Source organism: Vanrija albida (assembly GCF_041260175.1).
Source record: "Vanrija albida strain AlHP1 chromosome Unknown contig_1, whole genome shotgun sequence".
Taxonomy (NCBI): domain Eukaryota; kingdom Fungi; phylum Basidiomycota; class Tremellomycetes; order Trichosporonales; family Trichosporonaceae; genus Vanrija; species Vanrija albida.
The window spans coordinates 3,083,683-3,100,927 of record NW_027191420.1 but is presented as its reverse complement, the minus strand read 5'-3'; the positions used below and the strand labels follow the sequence as shown (position 1 = coordinate 3,100,927).

At 64.9% G+C, this 17,245-nt stretch overlaps 5 protein-coding genes across 5 annotated transcripts; all 5 read right to left on the bottom strand.

The window, feature by feature from the left end:
• Window positions 1-95: 95 nt before the first annotated feature.
• Window positions 96-2,375, bottom strand: SPE1 (Ornithine decarboxylase; the record flags this gene model as incomplete). Its single annotated transcript, XM_069349883.1, has 3 exons — window positions 96-1,679; window positions 1,933-1,943; window positions 2,351-2,375. 3 exons carry the CDS (start codon window positions 2,373-2,375, stop codon window positions 96-98), a joined length of 1,620 nt encoding a protein of 539 aa, XP_069213427.1.
• A 178-nt stretch (window positions 2,376-2,553) lies between these two features.
• Window positions 2,554-5,645, bottom strand: Q8F55_001256 (uncharacterized protein; the record flags this gene model as incomplete). Its single annotated transcript, XM_069349882.1, has 2 exons — window positions 2,554-5,491; window positions 5,551-5,645. The coding sequence occupies 2 exons, from the start codon at window positions 5,643-5,645 to the stop codon at window positions 2,554-2,556; spliced, it is 3,033 nt and encodes a 1,010-aa protein (XP_069213426.1).
• A 1,284-nt stretch (window positions 5,646-6,929) lies between these two features.
• Q8F55_001255 (uncharacterized protein) lies at window positions 6,930-11,819 on the bottom strand (the record flags this gene model as incomplete). The annotated part of the gene is made up of 2 exons (XM_069349881.1): window positions 6,930-11,379; window positions 11,437-11,819. The coding sequence occupies 2 exons, from the start codon at window positions 11,817-11,819 to the stop codon at window positions 6,930-6,932; spliced, it is 4,833 nt and encodes a 1,610-aa protein (XP_069213425.1).
• Window positions 11,820-12,176: 357 nt separating this feature from the next.
• Window positions 12,177-14,048, bottom strand: Q8F55_001254 (uncharacterized protein; the record flags this gene model as incomplete). The annotated part of the gene is made up of 4 exons (XM_069349880.1): window positions 12,177-13,152; window positions 13,202-13,628; window positions 13,794-13,905; window positions 14,001-14,048. 4 exons carry the CDS (start codon window positions 14,046-14,048, stop codon window positions 12,177-12,179), a joined length of 1,563 nt encoding a protein of 520 aa, XP_069213424.1.
• An 810-nt stretch (window positions 14,049-14,858) lies between these two features.
• Q8F55_001253 (uncharacterized protein) lies at window positions 14,859-16,510 on the bottom strand (the record flags this gene model as incomplete). Its single annotated transcript, XM_069349879.1, has 6 exons — window positions 14,859-15,040; window positions 15,078-15,248; window positions 15,288-16,032; window positions 16,100-16,206; window positions 16,252-16,385; window positions 16,425-16,510. The coding sequence occupies 6 exons, from the start codon at window positions 16,508-16,510 to the stop codon at window positions 14,859-14,861; spliced, it is 1,425 nt and encodes a 474-aa protein (XP_069213423.1).
• Window positions 16,511-17,245: the final 735 nt, after the last annotated feature.

Genomic DNA, 17,245 nt, shown 5'->3' with positions numbered 1-17,245 from the left:
CATGACGGCATGAATTAAAGGCCGCGGGTGCAGTCTATGTAGCTCAATCCATCCACCACCATGCTATTACAATCTATGCCGTGTACAATGTGCACCTACTGCTGCTCGAACGCGTCGAGCACGGCGCGCACCTTGCGGCCGTTAACCGTGTCGCCGCCCGTGGTCCAGTGCACGGGCGAGCGGTCAAAGCCGTTGAACGTGCTGGCCGCGCACAGCGTGTAGGCGCCCATCTCGCCCCATCCGATCCAGTCGCCGACCTCGACCCCGCGCGGCAGGTGCACGAGCGAGCGCACGCAGTCGATCGAGTCGCACGTCGGGCCCCAGACGCTGGCCCGCTCGTTGTCGGCGTACCCGAGCTGGACCGTCAGGTCGCGCTCGAGCTGCACGTTGGGCGGCGGGGGGAACGCCGGGCGCGCCGCCGACGGGGCGGGCTCGGCGCCAATCGTCAACGGGTAAGGGTGCACAATCTGGTGGTCGAACATGATGCAGTTGAACGAGCCGTACACGCCGTCATTGATGTAGTACATGACCTCGGGCGACGACGTGTCGGCCGCAGCGTCGGCCGCAGGCGCATCAAGCGCGCGGCGGCGCGCAATGATGCTGGTCGCCAGCGTGAACGCGCTCGAGACCAGGAAGCGTCCGGGCTCGGCAATGACGCGGACGCCCTCCTCGGCGGGAAAGTACAGGTCGAGGCTCTCCTTGACGACCTCGGACATGTCGGCAAACGTCTCGCGCTCGAACCCGCCGCCAATGTCGAGGAACTTGAAGTCGTAGCCCGCCTTCTCAGCCATGCCAAACACCTTCTTTGCGCGCCAGACGGCGTCGGCAAACTGGGCCTTGTCCTTGCACCCCGAGCCGACGTGGAACGACACGCCAATGACGTTGAGCTCGAGCTGCTTTGCCAGCGCCAGCAGGCTCGCGCACGTGTCGAGCGGCGCGCCAAACTTGAGGCCGAGGCGGCAGAGCGACTTGGAGTCGTCGGTGAGGATGCGGAGCACGAGCTTTGCGCCAGGGTGCGCGCGCTTGATCTTGTGCAGCTCGTCGGCGTTGTCAAACGTCATCATGTCGACGCCCGCCGCCGCCGCGTTGCGGATGAACGACGCCGGCTTGCACGGGTTGGCGAAGATGACGCGGTCAGGCGAGGGGGCGGACGGCAACGCCAGGACCGCGTTAAACTCTGCCGTGCTCGCGCAGTCAAACGACGTGCCGAGCAGCGAGAGCAGGTGGAGCACCATCGGGCTCGGGTTGCACTTGACGGCGTAGAACAGCTCGACGCGGTCGCCGATCGGGCTGGCGCGCCACGTCTGGACGGCGTCGTAGATGGCGCCGAGGTCGGCCGCGAAGAAGGCGCTCTCGTCGTGCCCCTCAGCCGCGGAGGCCATGCGCTGCGCGACAATCTCGTCGACGAGCGCGTGCACCGCTGCGTCGGAGACGGGCGTGTTGAGCACGGCGTGCGGCGCGCGCTGGGCGCGCACGGGCGGCGGGTTGAGCCGCAGGCGCGGCTGCGGCTGCTGCTCCGAGAGGGCGCGGGCCAGCTCCGCAGCGGACGAGGCCTGTGCCGTTGGGGCCGCGTCGTCCCACGGCTGCGTGCGCACGACGCCGACGCGCCGCCTTGTTTCGGTGAGGGTCGAGCTCATTGTGTGTGTCTTCTGGCCGCCGTCTCGGGGAGATCGGGCCACCTTTTATGTCAGCGAGCACGGGCATGCGGGCATGAGATGAGGTGTTTGGCGACGCCGGCGGTGAGGTGTTTACTGCGCCGGCGAGGGGTTTGCGAGCAGCCCCAGCCAGCCCAGCCTAGCACACCCAGACGCGCGGTTTCTCGCTGGCCTAGACGCCGTCGTCGCCATCACCCTCGCCACTGGCCACTGGCCTGCCAGAAATCGCTCAGGCTAGCACGACACCTCGACGCTGCCCACCAAGCTCACAACTCACAGTCAGGGTGCCTTACAGCGACGCTTGAAGGGGAGACGACGGCGGCTCGATGAGCCTTTTACTCTGTCCGGATACCAACGGGTGCAGCGCAAGTGGTATGGGGTGTGCAACAGCACGACGAGACAAATCGCTCACCGGGGATGCTGGGGAGGGGACCACCAGTGGCACTGCACTGCGGCCGCACTCCACCTTTGCTCGACGGGAGCAATTCGCCACAGCGGCCTGCCCACCCAAAATCACGACTCGGACTCGTCAAAAATTGCCACGCGACCACGCGACCACGCTAGCCGCTGCTTACGGCTTTGCTCGCTTTGGCGCGTCCAAGCGAGCACCCTTCACACGACGTAACCGCTCGCCTGCGCCTGGCCTCGACTCGTGTGGCACTTGAGCTCAACTCACACCACACCCAGCCACTCACTCGTGACGTTCACGTCCCCATGCATGTCCAAAGCTACAGCAAAACTAAACAGAGCCAACAGCGGCCAACAGCGGTCCAAACCACCACGTCCGACTTGATATCTAAAAATGTACACCCCGCGGCACACCCCGCGGCCACCGCCACCGCCGCCGCGGTCAACCTCCGCGCCAGCGCGTTCAACGTCCGCTCGCACTCGCCCCGCACTACTTCTTGTCCAGGTTGGAAATCGCAGAGTGCGTCTTGATCTGCAGCGCGCCCTCCATAGAGTACTTGCCCTGGCCCTTGTGCGTGTACAGGTTGGGCGTAGGCAGCTTGTTGTTGATGACAACATCAAAGTTGATACGCGCATTCTTCTTGTCGCCACGCTTGGCGTACAGGCGGCCCAGCTCGTAGTGGTTGTGGAACAGCATCCAGTGGTCCAGGCGCACCTGGGGCGACGCGGCAATGACCTTCTTGAAGTCGGCCTCGGCGCCAGCGTCGAGCTGCTTGTCGGTCGGCGCACCGGGCCCGACGCGCAGGGCCTCGGCCGTGGCCTCGGGGGGCTGGTAGCGCGCAATGAACTGGCACACACCACGGAGGAAGTGGCCGAGCACGTAGTCGTCCCAGTACTGGACACCGTTGCCGTACGTCTCGGGCGACTGCGACTCGAGGTCCTCGAGCGCGGCCGTGATGCGCGGGATCCAGATGTCGACGAGGAGACGCTTGGGCGCGTGTCCGATAAGACCAAAGCTGTACGACAGCTCCATGGCGGGGAGGAAGAGGTAGTTGCCCTGGGCAAGGTACTTGCGGCCCTTGCGCAAGCACATCTTCTCGATGGGCAGCGACTTGCCGGCGAGCTTCTTGCCGAGCTTGGGAAGCTCGGCCATGAGCTCGAGAATGTTCTCGGTGGTGGCCTCGGGGTAGCGCGGGTCGTCGGCAACCATCATCATGGTAGCAGCCGAGATGTACGTGTACACGGCACGCGACCAGTTGGACTCTGAGCGGAGAATCTCGAAACACTGGCGGGCACCGTCGTACTGGGTCGTGATGAGGTAGTTGCAGCCGTAGTCCCAGAGACACATGTGCTGGAGCTGGACATACTCGAGGTCGAGGTCGAGGGCCTTCTGGAGCGATTCGTTGGCGCGCTCGGGCTCGCACTGCGAGGTCATCAAACGGGCCTGGAAGTAGAGGAAGAAGATGCCCGTGGGGTAGCGGCCGAGGTTGTAGTTTACAATCTTGCGGGCCGTGGGAATGTCGACGTGGGACACGGGCATGAGGACCGAGATGACGAGGTGGAAGACGAGGATGACCATGTCGCAAATGGGGCGACGCACACCCTCGGTCTCCTCGTTGTAGGCGGGGAGGTCCGAGTTGGCCGACCAGCCACCGGCGGCCATGAGCGTCTTGAGGGCGTAGTCGCGGTCACCGAGGAAGCCGAAGACCTCGGCGACCTTGAGCACCTTGGCGGGGAGGAGCGACAGGATGAGGGCACTGGTACCACTGCCGAGCAGCACACCCGAGCGGAAGTCCATGTCGATCGTCTCGTCAAAGCCGCCCTTGTCGGCCTCGTCGAGGAACTGCTGGAGCGTCTTGTAGATGCCATGGGCAGTGCGCATGTTGAGCGCCTCGCGGATCAGGCCCATCCAGTCACCGCCGGCGACAATGGCGAGCACAGCCTTCATGAGGATACACTCGGCGTAACACAGCTCGGCGTGGAGCTCGAGGACGGTCATGGCCTTGACACGGGCGACGGCGTGGTTTGTGCGGACGAGGCCACCGAGCTTGGAGAAGACCGACTCGGTGGGGTGACGCAGGCTGGACGCGATGTGGGATGTCGACTTGGCTATGTCGAGGGCCGAGAGGAGGTCGGACGAGTCGAACGTCATCATGCCCTTGAGGGCCGAGAGGATGGTGTTGCCGACCTGGAGGTAGAGGTGGTTGTTGTCGGGGTCGTTGATACGGAGACCCTCCTCACACTCCTTCATCCTCGACTCGAGGAAGAGACGGAGCACGTCGCGACACAGGTCGAGGTCGGTGGCGAGGACGGCGCCCTGGTTGATGTCTGCGGGGTCGCCATGGTGGAACTCTTGGCGGATGGACATGCCCGTGGCCTTCTTGCGGTTGAGCTTGGGGCCCTCGGTGGTCGCGACGACCGACGACGGCGGCAGCGGCGCGTTGCGGGCGGCGTGGACCTGGGCCGCGGGGATCGGCTTGGGGTGGGCGCTCTTGCTCGCGCTCTTCTTGCGGCGGTGGCCATGGCCGTGGCCGGCGGCCGACTCGTCGTCGGTGAAGCCGCCCTCCTCGGGGGTTCCGTAGCCAATGTTCTCGTCGTCCGACTCGGTGTCACCGGTCGTCCAACGCGAGTAGAGCGCGGCGAGGCGCGACGTGCTGTTGTTGCCCTGGCTATTGGCGTACAGCTGGGCCGACGACTGCGACTGGCTGGGGAGCGGCTTCTTCTTCTGCACCGGGGGCGATCCGTTGGAACCGTACGAGTTGTAGCTCCTCTGCTGGGTCGCGGCGCCAAAGCCAAAGCTCGACTGGGGCTGCTGCGACGTCGTCGACATCTCGGCCGGCGACTGGCTGAACCCGCCGGCGGCCTTGTGCACCGGCGACGAGCCCGGGTTGTAGCCGTTCGAGCTGGTGAACTGGGACGAGTTGCGGCTGACTGTGCGCACCGGCGTGGGGTTGATGACGGCGCCGGGGCCGGCGTTGACGTACCCCTGCGACTGCTGCTGAGAGAAGCCGCCGTAGCCCTGCTGCTGGGCGAAGCGGGCGTTGTGCTCGTTGAGCGCGGCGACGGCCGCGTTGAGGGCCAGAACCGCGGCGTGGGGGTCGAGGGGCTGGCCACCAAGGCCGGCACCGGGGGCGCCGTTGGGGATCGAGATGCTGTTGTTCCGGTCCGACGTCTTGGAGTACGAGTACTTGCCCGTGCTGTCGCTAAAGTACTTGCCCGTGCTGTCGCTAAAGTACTTGCCCGTGCTGTCGGACGCCGTCTTCGTCGGGGTCGAGTTGCCGCTCGTCGAGGGCGAGAACTTTGGTGGTGCGGTCGACGACCGGCGCGCTACCCGGGCACCGCCGTTAGCCTTGTTCGGCGAGGTGAGGGCTTCTTCGGCGGCCTCGAAGCGACCGGATCCAAAGTAGGACGAGAAGCCGCGCTTGATGCTGGGGGGGAGGTCAGCCCGCGTCGCGATCATGTCACTGCTGCTGGCCATCGCACTCACGTCACCGAGAGCTTCCTGCGCGGGGGCGGCGCGCCGCTGGGCGAGACCTGGCCGTAGTCGACCGTCGGCACGGGCTGGGCCTTTGCTGTGCGCATTGTGGGGCGGGGCGCGGGGGGTCCGGGGGGATGGAGTGGAGTGGAGAGTCGAAGAGGGGTCGCGTCTGTCGCTGGCTACCTGCTGCGAGAGCGAGTACTTGTACGATGCGCTGCTGTGGGGAAGTGGGGGGGAGGGGGGTGTGGGATTTGTGCAAGTCGGGGTAGTCGGGGGTGCGTGTCGGACGCCGAGCTAGTATATGAGCGAGGTGGGGTTGGTCCGTTGTGGTTGTGGTCGGCGGCGGCTGCGTCCAGCAGCAACAGTAGCACCCAGGCACTACCGAGCAAAGAAAGTGCAAAGTGGCCGAGTGGGGGGGGGAAGGCAGGGGAAGGAAGGCGGCAGGGGCAGGCTCATGCCATATGCCGTTGGTGCCCGCGAGCGCGGCAGGCCGACAGACGCCAGACGCGCGCGGCCGAGTAACTTGAACTTGGTGCTGGCCGGCGCTGCCTTCCCCTGCCCGGCCGGCGGCAATGCAGCCAGCCCAGCCCGCAGCGCGCGGCGTGGGGCACCCAAGACAGATAAAGAAGGGGGCCAAGGGGGGGGCGAGTCAAGCGTGCGCTAGGGCGGCACTAGCGCGCAGCCCGCCCGGCCGGCCGGTGGCGGCTGTAATCTGCCTGCTACCTCGCCGGGCAGACGACGTCGAGGCCAACACCGCATGCAGCTGGCAGCAGCGAGCGACCCCCGACGCCCACCCCACCCACCGCCCCCAAGCCCAGGCTCAGTCAAACATGTCTTGGCTACATTGCGACGCACGCTCCGCGTGGCACCTCGGCATCCGGCCTGCGCGTCACCCACCGCCGACGCCGTGCCATGCCATGCCGCACCGCCGCGTCGGGCCGCGCGTCCGCCTGTGCGTTGCGACGCCGCCGCACCGCTCCCATCGTATCCCCCCCATATGCCCCCCCCCCCCCCAATCGCGCTTGCCCCTGGGGACCCACGACGACACATGCCAACGTGATCAGACATGCTTCACCAGATTGACCGAGATGTGCCCATCGCGCCCGACCCAGGAATTAATTCACACTTGCGACAACCGGGCGTCCTCGCCTCGCAGCCAGCGGCCGCCGCCCGGCTCCCAGCTAGCCCACGTTTAGTTTGTCACACCAGCTGCACCAGTCGCTCGCTCTACGCACGCAAGCACGCGCACTCCCCCGGGCAAGACCCAAGTGTCATATGCATTATGCCATTACTGCAACAGATTTTTTCTCGGTCAAAAGCGTTGGTCGGCCTTGGGACACACCAGCCAGACTGGCCAGACAGCACACCAGTCCCACGCGCCCACGCGCTTAGACCGACGCAAAGTACTGGTCCATGGCCGCTTTGCGCATAACCGACACCGGCGCCGGCTTGCCAGTCCACAGGCTGAATTGACGGAATCCTTGCAGAGTGAGAATCTCAATCCCGCTGATGCTAGCCCAGCCTGCGCCCTCGGCCGTGGCCAGCAGAGCAGTCTTGTACGGCTTGTAAGCGAGGTCAATCGCGACACCGCCAGGGGCAGCCAGCACCGACGATGGCAGGTAGATCCCCTCGCCGCGAGCGTCGGCCGTCAGGCTCGTACCAGGCACGGTCGACACGACCACGCCGGGGTGGGCAGGCAGCTTGTCGAGCGCGTCGACGACCACGACGTTGTAATCCTTGGGGAACGACGCGGCGACGGTTTCGGCGTTGGCCCGCGTACGGTTGAACAGCAGAATCCGGCGTGCTCCGAGCTGGTGGAGTGCGTAAATGGCCGCGCGGCAGGTACCACCAGCACCGATAACGAGCGTGGTAAGCCCGTCGGGTCCAGATGCCAGGGCTGGCGATAAATTGCGCTGGGCAGCTTCATGGATCGCAGCCCAATCAGTGTTGTCGCCGTAGAGCTCGCGTCCATTGGCACCCTGGCGCACAATGATCGTGTTGACCGCGCCAATGACCGAGACGTGCTCAGAGACGCCAGCCAGATGGGGGATAACGTCGAGCTTGAGCGGAATAGTCACGCTCGCACCGCCGAACGCCGGGTCGTTGAGCACGGCGAGCACGCCCGCGTCGACAGTGGACGCCTCGTGGCGGTCGTAGACGTGCGGGAATCCCAGTGCCTGGAACCCAGAGTTGTGGAGGGTAGGCGAGACGGATGCCGCGATCGGCGAGCCGAAGAGGAAGAACTTGCGCGAGGGCTCGAGGCCGATCAGCGCACGCGCCTGGTTGACTTCACGGGCCGTGAGCTGGCCGGGGGCCGCGCGTGACGGCAGGTCGGCGTGAGTCACCGGCGTCAGCGTGGGGTTGATGACGCGCGAGAGCTGGCCCAGCGCGCCCATGTTGATGGCAAGCAGGGGCTTGGCAGCCGGGTCGGCGCGCTTGCGGTCGGCAAAGAGCGCGAGCGCGGCATTGTCGGCAGAGCTCGTGGCAGTGCCAACAATCTTGATCACGTCGCCAAGCTTGTCGCCCTCGACATACTTGGCAGCGACCTCGGGTCCGTCCCACTTCATCTTGCCCGTCCAGTCGTGCCACGACGCAATCAGGGCAGACTGGCGGCGGGCACCGTGGATACCAGCGATGGTGGTCGCGGGCCAGGCGAGCTCGACGTCGACGTACTCGGCGGCGGAGCGGAGGCCGAGGTGAACGAGCGCGGCGTAGCCCTCAGCGTCGTTGCTGGGAGCCCAGCCACCCTGGTCCTTGGAGCGGACGGAGTAGACGATGGGGAGGCCAGAGACGAGGCGAAGCTGGGCAAGCTGCTTGGCGACGTACGACGCGGGCGGGAGGGTGGGCGTGGTGGGCGCCTTGCCGGTGGGCGAGAGGAGGTCGACGCGGAGCTCGATGGCGTCCGAGCCCTCGGTGAGCGTGTCAATGTTGGCCAGCGCCGGTGTGAGGTCCGGGAACGTGAGGGAGAGGAACGCGGTGGGCTTGGCGTTGGGGCCAGTGAGCACCGGGCGGTTGGTCTCCTTGCCAGTGACAAACTGGAAGAAGCGCTGGCACTCGGCGCGCATGGCGCGGTGGTGGTCCGCGGGCGACTGCTTGCCAATCGGTTCAAGAATGTTGACAAACTCGTGGCTGCTGCACGCCTGGTACCAGGGCTCGCGGCGACGGAAGACGTCGGCAAAGTCCTCACCCCACTTGGGGCGCTGGGCAGTGCCGCCAATCTTGTCAAGGAAGGCCTCAATGTCCTCGAGCTCGCGGGTGATGTGAACGACGACGCCGCCCTTGGCCGCGTAGTTGGTGAGGAGCTTGCGGGCGGCCTCGGTCTCGACGACGCCGCCGCCGAGACCAACGACGTGGTTGCCGCGCTTCTCCTCAAGGAACCCGGCAAGGATCTTGGTCTCGGTGTCGCGGAAGGCCGGCCAGCCGTTGGCAGCGACAAACTCGGCGACCGACTTGCCAGTCTCCTTGACGAAGACGTCATCGGCGTCAGTGTACTCACCGCCGAGGACCTCGGCGGCAATCTGACCAATGTAGGTCTTGCCGGCGCCGCGCATACCGATCAGGAAGACGGGGTGCGAGTCGGCGGCAGACGTCGAACCCGAGGTCGACGCCTGGTTGGGCGTGTCGAGCTCGACACCGTCAAACTCGATACCGATCTTGTTCTGGAGGTCGTCCCAGAAGTTGGGCCACGTCTTCTCGACGCAGCGCTTCTCCTCGAGGATAGTGCCGGGGATGAGGCACGCGAGGACGGCGTGGGCCATGGCGACACGGTGGTCGTCGTAGGTGTGGACCGAGACGCCGTGGGCGAGCGACTCGTAGGGCTTGCCGTAGAGGATGATGCCGTCGTCAAACTCGTCGGTCTCGACGCCAAACTTGCCGAGCTCGTCGCGCATAGCCTTGATACGGTTGCACTCCTTGACACGCTGGTTGGCGATGCCGTAGATGCGAGTGCCCTCGGGGCGGAGGCCCTCAACCTCGCGGCCGGGGAGGCAGGGGCGAGTGGCAACGGCGGCGAGCACCGAGGCGGTGAGGAAGGCGTCGGTCATGGGCTCCATGTCGACGTTGCCGAGGGCACGAAGCTGGCCAATAGGAGGGCCAGTGACAGTGGTGTAGGTCTCGGTCTGCTCGACCTTGCAGCCCATGGGCTCAAGGACCTCCTTGGCGAAACGGGCATCACCCTGGAGCGAGGACGAGCCAATGTTGGAGATGGTGCACGTGGTGCCGGTGATGGCAGCGATAGCGAGGGGGTACGTGGCGCTCGAGGCGTCCGACTCGACGTTGTACACGGGCGGGTTGATGTACGTAGCTTTGGGGATAACGTAAACGTCGAGGAGCTTGCCGCTGGCGTCCGACTTGCGCTGGACCTTGACGCCGAACTGGGCCATCATGGCGATGGTCATGTCGATATAGAGCTGCGAGATGACCTGGCCGCCGATGAGCTCGAGGGTGACCTCCTCCTTGGCGTAGGGCGCGCAGAGGAGGATGGACGAGACATACTGGCTCGACACGCTGGCGGCGAGCTGGATGTGGCCACCGCGGAGGCCGTCAGTGGCAATGTTGAGGGGAAGGCAGCCCTGGCCCTCGAGGTAGTCGGCCTTGGCGCCGTTGGCGCGGAGGGCGTCGACGAGCGGGCCGATGGGGCGCTGCTTCATGCGGGCGTTGCCAGTGATAACCGTGGTGTCATCGGCGCCCTCACCCTGCACAATGGTGCAGACCGTGGTGAGGAAGCGAGCGGCAGTGCCGGCGTTGCCTAGGTAGAGCTCCTTGCCCTTGGGCGGGGGTGAGAGCTTGCCGCCGTGGCCCTCGACGACGATGGTCTCGCCTCCGTCCTCCCAGCCGAAGACGGCAGCCTTGAGCTCGGTGAGCGCGTTCATCATGACGGCCGTGTCGTCCGAGTGGAGGAGGTTGCGCACGCGGCAGGTGCCCTTGCCGAGAGCGGCGAGGACAAGCGCGCGGTTGGAAATCGACTTGGAGCCGGGCGTCTCCATGGTGACGGGCGACTTGGTAGGCACGCCAGGAATGACCGTGGCGGCCTCGCAAAGAACCTTGCGGATAACCTCGTCGGCCACGACGGTCGCCTTCTCCTCGTACGTCTTGCCGATGCGGGAGAGGATGACAATCTTCTTGGCGGGGCCCGAGTTCTTCTTGTCAATGCGCATAATGTCGAGGAGGCGGTCGACGGTGAGCTGCGAGGCCGCAGGGAGGGACGCAATGCGGCGGTCCGAGAGCGACACGGGCAGGCCGTAGGCCGCGCAGGCACGGGTGAGGCGGCCAACGGCGACCTGGTTGAGGTGGCCGAGCTGGCGGGCGACTTCGGCCTCGAGGATCATGCCGACCGACACGCACTCGCCGTGGAGGATGGCGGGGGTGAGGACGGCCTCGATGGCGTGGCCGATCGTGTGGCCAAAGTTGACGAGGTTGCGGAGGCCCGTCTCGCGCTCGTCAATGGTGACAATGTGCGCCTTGACGTAGACCGAGCCAGAGACGACGGTCAGGAGCAGGCCCTGGGCGACCGAGCGGTCCTTTTCGAAGCGGCCGGCAAAGCCCTCGGCCTTGGTGGACACGGCCGAGGAAATCTCCTCGGCGCGCGACTCGAGGAGGGCAAAGTCGTCGGCCTTCCAGATGGCGGCCGTCTTGACGACCTCGGCCATGCCGTTGGAGAACTCGCGCTTGTTGAGCGTCGAGAGGAAGGCGAGGTCGATGAAGATGTAGCTGGGCTGCCAGAACGCGCCGATGAGGTTCTTGCCGTGCGGCGTGTCGATGGCCGTCTTGCCGCCGACGCTCGAGTCGACCATGGCGAGCAGGGTCGTGGGGATCTGGACGAACTTGACGCCACGCATGCTGGGGCGGCGTCAGTACACGAACGTGGGCTCCAGCTGCAGCTGCGAGCACACTTACAACGTCGCGGCGACGAAGCCGGTCAGGTCGCCAATGACACCACCGCCGAACGCGAGGATCACAGTGTCGCGGGTACACTTCTCGTCGAGGAGCCAGTCCTCAATGTCGCCCTTGACCTGGCGCGACTTTGCGCCCTCTCCAGGAGCGACCTGGTACGTGAGGAAGCGTGCCTTGGAGCCTGCCTCGGCGGCGGCGGTGTTGAACGCATCCTCAATGGCGGGGAGGTACAGGCGCGCGAGGTTGGTGTCTGTGATGAGGGCGTACGTGCTCGACGGGAGCGTGGTCACGATCGTGCGGAAGATGTACGGGAGGAGGTGGAAGCCGACGTGGATAGAGTCGTTTCCGAGGATGGAGATTTTCAGGACGTCGGCGAGGGACGTCATGCTTGCCTCGGCTAGAGCGGCGCTCTAGCTTGCACTCGTGAAGGAGGAGGAGGGGGAGGGGGGTTGTGGAGATGACAAAGTCGAAAGGTCGAGCTGGCCAGTTACTTTTTCGGAAGGACGAGCCGACTGCCACCGCGCAGCATCGCGAGTCGACTCAGGCACCACCACCTCCACCACCGTCCTTTTACTTCCGCCGCCAGTGGCACTGGAGAGAGATCGACTTCAAGCACCTCGGCCCGCTCGCTGCGCTCGCGCTCCCCTCGCCTCTCCCTTCAACATGTTCACATGGCCTGCTGTTACAAGACAGGAATACAAAGTAGCGTCGTCATTATTCCAGTAGTACTACGTCTCCTACGCTTACAGCCTCTGGTCCTTGGGCATGGCGCGCATGGCCTGGCGGACACCGAGGTCACCGAGGACCTCCTCGGCACCGCCGAGGATGGCGTCGAACTTCTGGGTGCGCTGGTGCTGCTCAATGAACTTGCCCATGCCCGTCTTGGTGATACCACGGCCACCGAAGATCTGGACGGCCTCGTCGGCAATCTCGCCCGAGACGCGCGTGCAGAGCATCTTGAGGAATGCAATCTGGCCAGCGAGGTACTTGGACTGCTCACGGTACGACATCTGGCAGAGCTGGTACGTGACGCTCTCGAGCCAGGCCTGGAGGGCCTCGACCTTTGCGAGCATGAAGGCGAGCTTCTGGCGGATGACGGGCTGGGCAAGGAGGGGCTTGCCGAAGACCTGGCGCTGGGCAGCCCACTTCATGCACTCCTCGACAATGAAGCGCGAGCCACGAGCAGAGCCGCAGCACATGACCCAACGCTCGTGGTTGAAGTTGGAGAGAATTACGAGGAGACCTCCGTCCTCGGGGCCGAGCATGTGGTCGGCGGGGACCTTGACGTTGTCAAAGGTGATGTAGGCGGTACCGGCGGCGGCCGAGTACGACGTCTTGATGGGCTTGGTCTCGACGCCCTCGCCACGGGGGACGAGGAAGACGGTGAGGCCACCGTCGGTGCGGCAGCCGACGGTGAAGTAGTCCGAGTGCATACCGCCCGTGATCCACTTCTTGGTGCCGTTGATGGTCCAGTACGAGCCGTCCTCCGACTTGACAGCCGTGCAGCGGAGGCCCTGGACGTCGGAACCGGCGAACGCCTCGGAGATGGCAAGCGAGATGACCTTGTCTGCGTTGAAGACCTCGGTGAGGACCTTGGTGCGGAGGGGCTCCTTGGCAAAGTTGAGGACGGGGGGCAGACCGATGACCATACCACCGTTGAGGCCGTCGGCGTAACCACGGGCACCACCACGGACCATCTCCTGGGTGATGATCAACTCGCTGCAAAGGATGTTAGCGCATTCCTCGACTCTCCCCACGCTCTACCCACTGGAAGTAGTCAAACTCCTCGCCCTTGACAATGCCGCCCATGAGCTTGTGGCCGTGGAGGTGCTTGCCGGGACCGAGACGCATGCGGTTGATGCCAGTCTCCTCGCCCATCGACTTGAGGACCTCGGCCGAGGCGCGCTTGCCGCTCTCCTCGCACGCCTGGGCGTCGGGGTAGATGACCTCGTCGACATACTTGCGCATGGCCTTCTGGAGGGCGCGGTGCGACTCCTTGTAGTAGGGGCTCTTGAAGGGGGGCGTGAGCCACGTGGGCTCGCCGTAGGGGACGCGCGAGAGCTCTCCGGCGACAAACGCCTTGACCTTGGGCGTCTCACCCTCGATCACACCGATGCGGAGGCGCTGGTACTGGGGCTTCTCGAGGACCTCCTGACGGTGAAGGCCGTAGAAGACGCTGGTGGCGTCCTGTCCGGCTGCGAGTGTTAGCGGCGTGGTCGAAGGTTCGAGATGGGCGGGAAAGGTGAGCGTGTGTGGACGTGTGGATACCGATACGCGCGGTGCCTTCGAGCACCGTAGCGGCGGCCATCACACGCGCCGCCATCACACGCGCCACCATCACCCCCGTCGTCGCCACTCACCAACGTCGGCATCGTACAGGACGCCAGCGCCACCGGGGTGGAGACGGGCAAACTTGCTGAGGTCGTAGACGATCGAGTCGATGATGACCCAGAGGTCGCCCTGCTTGTTGTGCTGTGTGTGTGAGTAGCGTGTTGGCGCTATCGCCGGGGGGTGGTTTTCGCGCCTCGCCTCTCTGCTGCCCACCCCCCCCTCCTGACAAAACCCACCTTCTCGACCTCTTCGCGAGTGATAGACTTGAGGTTTGCGGTGGACATTGTGGTGTGTATGTGTGTGGTTATAGCGGTGCGCGAGGGTATGCCCAGTGTGCTTGTGCTTGCTGCAGCGTCGAGCGTCTAGTTGCAGAAGGATGGGATGTTGTCAACGTGTGCGACGTGGAGGAAAAGTGTGAGAGGAGGCAGGCATGGCTTTCTGAGAATAATAGTAGGTTGCCGGCTACTGGGCACGGCGCTCACCCGGCCATCGACGCGTCAAACTGGCCAGTCAGACGGCGCGCATTGGCCAGCGACTTGCTGCTCCCCTCTCGTCGTCTGCCCCGCCCCCCGCAACACGCCAAACTCTGATCAAGCACCACCAGAGTACGTAGCCGGCGACTCCTGGGCCACCTGGGCCACCTGCCTCCCACCTGCCCGCGGCGGCCGCCCAGTCAGCTGCCGTCCAGACGTCATAGCCAAATCGGCAGAGAAACAGCGGGTTTCCGCCTTTACCGGCTCGCTTCCCTTCCCCGCCCCCGCCCCCCCGCCCCCGCGCCACCCGCCCCCCTCTCACGACGCACTAAACTGGCAAATAGATTTCATCCTTTAGGTCAAGACTAAAAATCATGACCGGCTAAAGTCCCCTGCCCTCCACACCTGCTCATACCCGACCAGGCCGCCAAACGCGTCGCGCTCGATCGTGGACAACGAGTGGGCTAGTGCACCCACTCGTGCCAAGCGACAGAGCAGCAGCCACCACCAAACATGTATACTTTACATAGGTGACTCTACTAGACTTACACCCAGACATTGTCGAGTAATAATAATAAAAGCTCTATATAATACTATCGTATAGCCGACAGACGTGCTGACTCAGAACGTTGGCAGCCACTCGTCGCGCCGTCTCGTCCGACGATCCAGCTCGTGGACCTCGTCAGAGTCCCCACCCAGACGCGTGACAAGCCGCGCGCGGTAGTACCGTGCGAGTGAGGGGCACGTGTCGAGGGCCTCGTGCAGGTTGTGCAAAAGGGTCTGTTTCAACGGGTGGTTGGGAGCTATAACCGGTCAGTAAAGAAGAGCCACGGCGCTCACCTGACGGGTCGGGCTCCTCAATCGTCGGCTCGAGACTCAGCTTGACATAGCTGCCAGCGACGATCGTGATGAGAATCGCGCGCCATGTACGGACAGCACACGCCAGGAATGGCGGAGCGCAGAGAAGCACAAAGTTCAGGGCGTTGCCAAGATTGACAAAGGGCGGAGGGTCTGCAATTGTCAGCGACCACGCAGTCGAACAAGACTCACCAGCATACACGCTCTCCGTCTCGCTGAGGTAGTGGTTGAGCCCCTTGACAACGTCCAGCGCGCGGTCCGCCTGCGACGCGGACCAGCCTCCCCGCGCGACCGGCAGGTCGGCCAGTCCGAGGATGTAGGCCTCCATCAGGCGGAGCAGAGCCAGGGGCAGGTTGGCAGGGTACGGCGCGCCGAGGTTGGACTTTTTGGTCGCGGGCGTTGCTGGCGTACCGCCTGGGGTCTGGGGTGGCTCGCCGTCTGCCTCGTTCTTGCCGTTCCCTGCGTCCTCCCACTCCTCGTCCGTTTGGCCGTTGGGAACCTTGCCTTCCGACTGCTGTGCGGGCGCGGGCGCCGACGCGCCGTTCTTAGGGGGCGATCCCGACCCGGACGGTCCAGCGTGCGCCGCTGCGAACCGCACGCGCGCTTCTGTCCGCTTGAGGCTGGACAGATATCCCGAGGGCAGCAGGTCGATGAGCGGTGCATGCGGCAGCGCCCTTGTGCCGAGCAGGTGGTGGAGCAGCGCAATGGGGAACGACGCGATCACCGCGAGCAGCTCGTCCGAGCGCGCCTCGGCGAGGTCACCAGACAACGCCGTGTGGATACGGCGTGGGGACGCCGGGATGCTGATCTCGGATCCTGGCAGGTCGGGGCTGAGCTGCGCCTTGGGGCTCGATGACGGCGTCTCCGAGGGGGGCGACGACGTGGTGGGCGTCGCTGTGAGCACGTTGGACGAAGTGCGCGCTGCGGCGACCGAGATCTGCGTGGAGCGTGAGCGAGCTGCTGGGCGTCGACGCTGGCGTCATGTGCACCAGTGGGCTACTCACCATGCGGAGGCCATCCTGCACCGTCGCCTGGACGCCCGGCCACACCCTGTACTTTGCGCGCTTCCTCGACGCCGATGGGCGCTCGTCAAGCGCCTTGGACAGGACGACTGGTGGCGACGTCAGATATGTGTGAACGCGGGAACGCCACATACGCAGGAGTGATAGGCCAAAGATGCAGGTTGCCCAGCTGCGTATCGTCTGCTCGAGGTGCAGCCATGCGATGCCGAGCACGACGACGACCGAGTAGAGGGTGAGGAGGGCGAGCTGGACTATGCGGATGCGCGTTCTGTCGCGTCAGTCGACGCGTCGAGATCGAGTTACTCACTTGATGCTGCTGCTGCTGTTGCTGCCGCTTTGGCGCTCGGGCACCTCACGCGCAGGAGCACGTGCCGATCGTCGATGCCTTGGCATGCGTGAGGAGTGGGTGTTGTCCAATGCTGATGACGGGTGGGTGTGGGGGTGAGGGTTGTGGGTTATAGAGAGTAGTCAATATCGATGAAGCGGGTAGGGAATGGACGTGGACGTGGGCGGCGGCGTGGTGGTTGACGCAGAGTGAGTGAGAGTTGTGAATAGATTTGTATGGTCCATGATCGCCACTGGACTGGACAACATTGCTCGACTTCAGTGCTGACGCCTGCCGACCGACATTTTCAGGCACAGGACAGAGGGCGTCGTGGGCCCAGAGCCAAAGGGTAGGTTAGGCGCGGGCATAGGCGTGCAGATAGCCGCGCGCCTTTGCACGCACTGACATGATCCTGATTTCGCGGCGGCCGTGCCTGTGCCAAGTGGCTCGGTGCAGCCGATTCTCCATTCCGACGACGGAGGCGGCTTCCCAGTCGGCCACATCGTCTTGCGACAAAGCAAGAGTGACATGACAAGTGGTCTCGTGAGCAGAGCATTTGCGTAGCCCCCTGGGGCGGCGTATGGGGGTGTGCGGGTTGCGGCGCTCCCGGCGGGGCGGCACGGCAAAGGGCAGGGAGCGACGAGTCTGGCAGCGGCGCCGCGAGTAGAGGCCTCGTCGTGCACTCGATCCAGCTCACCAAGGCTGTGCCTCGGCGATGGCGATGTGGCTCTGTCCGTTCCTACGCTGCAGCCTCAGAGCCATGATCGAAGCCAGGCTCTGACGGCTGGCACGACCATTGCCTC